At 33.3% G+C, this 7046-nt stretch overlaps 1 protein-coding gene across 1 annotated transcript; it reads left to right on the top strand.

Annotated features, from left to right (window-relative positions):
* The first annotated feature begins 1777 nt into the window (after window positions 1-1777).
* LOC145031106 (signal peptide peptidase-like 3) lies at window positions 1778-6818 on the top strand. The gene is made up of 14 exons (XM_078979603.1): window positions 1778-2149; window positions 3201-3359; window positions 3542-3653; window positions 3729-3845; window positions 3926-4083; window positions 4163-4318; window positions 4414-4448; window positions 4529-4685; window positions 4804-4857; window positions 4941-5033; window positions 5221-5363; window positions 5935-6005; window positions 6252-6335; window positions 6493-6818. Exons 1-14 carry the CDS (start codon window positions 2015-2017, stop codon window positions 6609-6611), a joined length of 1593 nt encoding a protein of 530 aa, XP_078835729.1. The 5' UTR covers window positions 1778-2014; the 3' UTR covers window positions 6612-6818.
* Window positions 6819-7046: the final 228 nt, after the last annotated feature.

Raw genomic sequence — 7046 nt, forward strand, 5'->3', positions numbered from 1 at the left:
ATGAAAAGTCAAAATCGAAAGAACACAAAGAACTTTACACACAATTTGATTTGAAAACAATTTACAAAATCTCCCGCTCTGATACCACTTGTGAAGAATTATAGGAATGAAAGATTCTAAAATGTAAACATCATAATAAGATTTGACATAAATGTATGAACACGAAGAGGTAAATGAGATTTGTTTACATTAATGGATAAAAAGAACAAGTCGTTACAAGAAGTTGTGCGGAACTATTCTGTGCCAAAAGCTATCTATTCTTCCGACCAATACTCCTATATATAGTCGTTAAAGGAGCACTAGAAAGGAAATTCTAAGTTGATAGTTAAGAACTGAAAACCTAAGATTAAATACATTTCAAAATCTGAACAATACATTTCGTAATTAAGAAAAGACACTAGATATTACAAACTCATTACGAACAACTCATACAACTAGACACAATACAATTTTTCCGAAATCTGAATAGTACATTTCGAAATTAAGAAAAGACACTAGACATTACAAAATCATTACGAACACCTCATACAACCAGACACAATATAATTTCTAAACCCTAAGAGGGCGGTCAAACTTTATGCTGAAAGCCAAGAGGCAGTTAAGTTTTTTGCTGAAGGCCAAGGGACAGACCAATATTCTGTTGAAGGTCATTACTTGTATGCATAATATATATGTTGTTGTATATGATATTTTGAGGAACTCACTAAGCTTCATACTTACAAACGTTGATTAAATGTTTTTCAGGTAATGCCTCTGATTGCAGGAAGGCTCTAACGTGACCGTATTCACATTGGAGAAATGATCACGTTTTAAGACTTACGCTAAAACTTTGTATTATGTTTTCATGATGTTTAAAATGAATGTATGACTATGATTTTTTAATAAAAAAAGGGTTTTCAGTTGTTCTATTTATGTTTTAGAAATTAAAAATTTATGTTGAAATTTGGGACATTACAATCACCAACTCCACCACCATCGTTATCTCTTTTCACTACCAATCACCACCATCATTATCTTTGTCATTCCCTATTGTATCTTAAGAACTCTCTTGCTCAACTATAGTCTCCAACGAGTGCACTTGCAACTAGGGAGGCACCCAACATCTCCAGTTTCACAAAACACACATATGTACCCTAATTGAACCAGATTTAGATCTTGGATCTTAGCCCATGACACATGAAATGGACTTTCGATTCCAAAATCTCTATATATCGAGAGAAAGCTTCTTCTAAGGATTGGTTGGTAGTCACCCATGCCAGAAGACTACTGACATTGGACTCCACATCTGCATACACCATTAATAATTGATTTTTAATACAAGGTAAATGATAAAACTCTAGTTGAAGAACCCTCAAGTATATTATATAACATGTGTGATATCGACAAACTACTAAGAGACGGAGGAGGACAATGAGGTTGGACGATGGAGATGCCAAATGGGAGTAGCCATTACATTGATTTAACGTTTATTAGGTAGAACAAAAATTTTCAAAGGTGATATCTAAAATATACAACTTTTATCAATTTTAGTTTGGTGGCAGAAATCTTTTTATAAGTATTTAACGGGGCATCTTAGATGGTAACAAGGTTATAGAATCATGAGTGCAAGTTTTAAAACCGAGATTAAAGGATGAAATGGAAAATTCAAAAATTAAATTGAACTATGAGTACCACTAGACAAAATCTATAATTTACTCCTCATAGTTTTTGAAATTTAATAATTAAAACGTGTAATTCGTTAAAAAAAAATAGTCACGGAAATTGAGAAAAAGAAAAAACATAGTAACGGATGTCAACGGCTGCGTATGAATCTCGAGAAGCCCCAACCATCTCCAAACTGGAATCGGAGTGGAACTCCTGCAACGGAAAAGAGGGAAGAACATCTGCTTCTTTTCATCAGTCCATAAACACACAATCAATTAACCATCAATCCCTTCTTCCAGTTTCAAAATTTGGGGGAGAAGAGGGTTGAGAATAACCATAACAACGGCGAAGAAGAAGCAAAAGGAAGGACATGAAGAGGCATAATCGTAACACATCTTCTATTTTTCCCACTTTAATAGTAATCTATGGCATGTTCTTCTCTATTCAGTCGCTCACCGCAAGCGCAGCAGGATCTCTCACCTCCTGCGACGACATATCTGTACCAGTAAGATTTATTTCACATTTCCGTATGAATAATTTGTCTTTACATGTTATCATATTGATCCGTTATAGTAAGATTAATGGCTACCGAATGCTGTCGAGGAACAATTGGAAAAAGGATGGGGTTTTTTAGTTCTGATTTTGAAGTTTGGTGTAAATAGGGAAGATGTTAATTGCAAGGTAGGATGTAAATAAATAAGTAGATAATTTGTCTCATCTATCCAAACTGCATTGCCTGCTCGTCTAAGTCCATATATATATACTCTCCAATTGGTTAAGCCCCTTTTTACTTCTCTATTTTAGGCAAAACCTTAGTACCTTACTTGTGCATCCAAAGTTCTACATTGGAGATGAAGAAATGATCACAAGTGTTTCTTACACATTTTCTTTTGGAGCATGTATCTTGTGCTAATATGCTGCAACGTTGTCACTGTGCAATCATGTATACCTCTCTATGTACACTGAAATGCATAGTAGGAACTTTCTTCTTCTCAATAGCAGCTCAAGATATCACTTCTCTTGGCATTCTATCATATTCTTAGTCTATATCACTAAACACAACCTGAAAGAAGAAATCAAGCCTATTTTATCATCTAAAATTTTGATGTTATATCATTATATGCAATCGTCACCTGAGGTTTTCTGAAAAACACTCATTTGATAGATCTCTGATGCATACATACTTGAGAATGGACACAAAGATGCATATGTGTGGGATTTTGTAATTATTATGATTTACAAGTAATTACTTATTCAACCAATTGAGTTTCAAAAGATGTGGCTGTACTTGTGTGATTCAAGAGTAAGGCATTGGGGGAAAGGTTTGGTTACTTTTTCTTCCACCTTACAAACACAAGACTAGAAAGGAAATGTATACAAATACTTGCTTCAAGAAAGTCAATTGAGGTTAAGTTGTGATGTTGGTTATTGTGGAAGGATGAGAAAGTAGCCTAAGGCAATTCTGATTGTAACTTGTAGTCAGCATGTGATATTTTTGATTATCAAAGACTACATTTCAAGATCTGATATGCTTTTTTTATGTGTTTACTTTTCAGGTAATGATTAAAATTTGGGTGGATGGTGTTGAAGGCCAAAAATTAGAGGGTCAAAGTGCAACATTTAGTGCAAAAATTGCGGAAACAGCGGATGGAGGTGCTAAACACTCTGTTGTCGTACCAAATCCCTCAAATTGCTGTTCCAATCTGTCCTCACAGGTCTAATCCTCTATCTCTATTGGCTGCAGTTTGTATGTATATCTTTTTGGACTCCTTGTAGTTTTAACATATGCTTTCTAAGTTGAGTTGACCATTACTTTAGAAACTTAAGGGTTTTCTGAAAAGACTAGTCTTTTTTTTTTCTTTTTTTTACAAAATGATTTATACCATTGGTGGAGCAGTTAAATGGATATACCGCGTTGGCCCCACGTGGTGATTGTGACTACCTGGTGAAAGCAAAAGTGGCACAGGCGGGAGGTGCAACAGGCCTTGTGGTCATAAGTGATACTCAAGGTTGTACATATATATATCATAAATTTGTGAACGAATAAATATAAATAATATTGAATATGTAAATCTGTGTTGCAGATATTGTGGAGATGAGTTGCTCTGAAAAAAGTGGGTTGGAGATAAATATTCCTGTTGTTATGATCTCAAAGCTGGGAGGAGATGCTTTGAATAAATCTCTATCTGGTGGAGGCAAAGGTATTGTTATTGTTATGATATCAGTATTAGTATATGTAGAAATTAACTAGTTGTGTTTCTGTCTAAATAATATAATGCAGTGGAAGTTGTAGTATATGCACCGGAAAGCCCACTGATTGACCCTGCAGCAGCATTTTTATGGTTGATAGCGGTTGGAACAATAGTCTGTGCTTCACTTTGGTCTGATATCACTAAAATTAATCACACCAATGAACCCTACAACCAGCTCTCACCAAAGGTTAACATCCATCCCAAGTTTGAACTTTGAACATGTCATGTATTTTATTCAATTAAATATTTTTTGATTGATTGGAAAGGTTGAGGAGGAGGAGAATGAAATTATTGAGATGAGCACAATGAGCGCTGTAGTATTTGTGATCACAGCATCAACCTTTTTGGTTCTGCTCTATCTGTTTATGTCATCTTGGTTCATCTGGCTGCTCATTGTCTTTTTCTGCATTGGAGCTGTTGAGGTATATTAATATTACCATTCATCCATATTATATGTATATATATTCTACAAATATATATTATATATCTACTTCTTTCATATCGTGTTTGTCATCAGGGGATGCATTCTTGTATAGTGGCACTCTTGAAAAGGTAATCTGGAACTCAGTTTTTTTAATGGTCAACATCAACTTTGTGTATGATCTTATATATGTGTGTGTTTATGGTTACAGCAAGTGTAGAAGTTGTGGACAAAAGGCAGTGAATGTGCCATTTTTTGGGACGACAACTGTCATGTCGCTATTGGTGCTTTTATTTTGTGTGGCATTTGCAATTTTCTGGGTATGGACTCGAAAGGAATCGTATTCTTGGGTTGGTCAAGACATTTTGGTAAGCTATCGCCACAACATTCCAAATTTACTTTCTTCTCCCCTTTTTAAATATAATATATTATATATTATATATGTAATATGTTTGTTTGGTGGTAACATAACATTGTTTCAAACAGGGAATCTGTTTGATTATAGCAGTGTTGCAGTTAGCACAACTACCCAATATTAAGGTAACCACAAAACAACAAATGGTAAAATGTTTATTTATTTATTTTTTAAATTTAATCATGATGGGTCCGGTGATTGATTCCAGGTTGCTACAGTGCTTCTTTGTTGCGCATTTGCATATGACATCTTCTGGGTTTTCATATCACCCGTTTTCTTCCATGACAGCGTTATGATTTCGGTACTACTCTTCCTTTCCTAACTAAATAAAAATAAAGTCTTTGTTTTTTATTTTTAGCACAGGCACAGCACCATTTTCTTGAGAGAATAATTGTTTTATTATCATCTCCAATTCCAACTGAAGGGTTTTTTTTTTTTTGTTATGAAGCAGAGCTCCGTACATTTATAATTTTTTTATTATTATGAAGGTGGCTGCAGGTGATAGCAGCAGTGGGGAAACTATCCCTATGGTTTTGAGGTTTCCACGAGTGTTTGATCCTTGGGGAGGATATAGTATATTAGGTTTTGGAGATATTCTTTTTCCAGGCCTGCTTCTCTCATTTACTGTTAGGTAACCTACTCTTCATTTGTCTCCACATTCAAAAGGCAATCAATCTTATCGATGCACATAGTTTTTTTTTTTTGTTAGAAATCATGGACTGTTTTATTATTTTTTAATATCTCATGTTAAATATATATATATATATATATATATATATATATATATATATATATATATATATATATATATATATATATATATATATATAGTATAGGGTTTTATGTATGCTTATATTTTGTCTCCTGATTTAGGTTGTATTTTGTATATAAAATAAGGGTTTAGTTTAACCTTACAAAAAGATAGTAATTTTTGTTCCATTGGCAATTAATTAATTAGTCCTAGTCCCAATCTGAGTAACAAGTCATTCTATATATATTGTACTACTATGTAACAAACATAGCCTAGATATTCTTATTTCTTTGACAAAGACATGTGACATGGAACTCACAATTGCTAGTTTTAATTAGTATGCTTTGAATTTTTGGGAGTTTATTATTTCGTTTCTATACAAACAAACAATCAAACATTACATGCACAACCATTTTGTGAGTAGTCTAATCAGTTAGTTTTTGTATTTCAGGTTTGACAAAGCAAAAAAGAAGACTTGGCATAATGGCTATTTTCTATGGTTGGCGATTGGATATGCATGCGGTGCGTATTTTTACTTTTTAGGAAATTATTTCATCTTTATACAATACTTTTAGTTTAAATTGATCAAGCTATTTATTTTAATTATCGAATAAACAGTTTATTTAATTTATCTATAACCAAATGCAAAATCAATAATATTTAATACGTACGTAGGATGAAAATAGCTAAAAAACATCATCTTTCATAGAATACAAATGTACATTTGCATAGAATATAAGTGATATCCCTTTTATGCATTGCATGCAGGCCTGTTGCTAACGTACTTGGGATTGTACCTGATGAACGGACATGGTCAACCTGCTCTGCTCTATCTTGTTCCTTGTACATTAGGTAGGTATCGATTATTGTATTTAATTCAAATACTTTTGTTTGTTACACAATGTAGGAAAAGACATAAATGCCCTTTCTCATCTTCATTATAAAAAAAAAATTAGCCTACAAAACTCGTCCTACGATCTTTACATTTCCATATTCGGTGTTTTGGCAGGAACTTGTATCATACTGGGTTTGGTGAGAGGTGAGCTAAAAGAACTTTGGAATTATAATAATAATAATAATAATGCAAATGAATACAAGCAAACCCCTGGAGGAGAGGAACAAGCTTGATATCGTATCTACTTGCACTCCTTGGAGAGACAATCAACTTATTATCTATTACATACATACCTCGTGTCTATGCTTCATCCAAATCCACATGTTGTGTTTCGTTTTATAGCAATATATAACATGGAACTGTTTGTAGATTTGTCTTTTTGACTGTTTTGGATCTCATGTTCTTAGTTATGCAGCATCTTATTCTTTGCTTTGTGTTCATGCTTTATGTGTAAATTCTGGCATTTCTACATGTGGTTTTGAAGTGTTGATGTTTGTTTGCCAAAGTGTTAGACCAAGACCTCCCTCACATTTGTCATGTGGAACAAGACAAAACATGATGATTTTGCACCATCTTTTACACGTGGGGATATATATATATATATATATATATATATATATATATATATATATATATATATATATATATATATATATATATATATAAGG

The sequence above is a fragment of the Lactuca saligna genome, chromosome 2, assembly GCF_052625555.1.
Source record: "Lactuca saligna cultivar CGN05327 chromosome 2, ASM5262555v1, whole genome shotgun sequence".
Classification (NCBI taxonomy): Eukaryota; Viridiplantae; Streptophyta; class Magnoliopsida; order Asterales; family Asteraceae; genus Lactuca; species Lactuca saligna.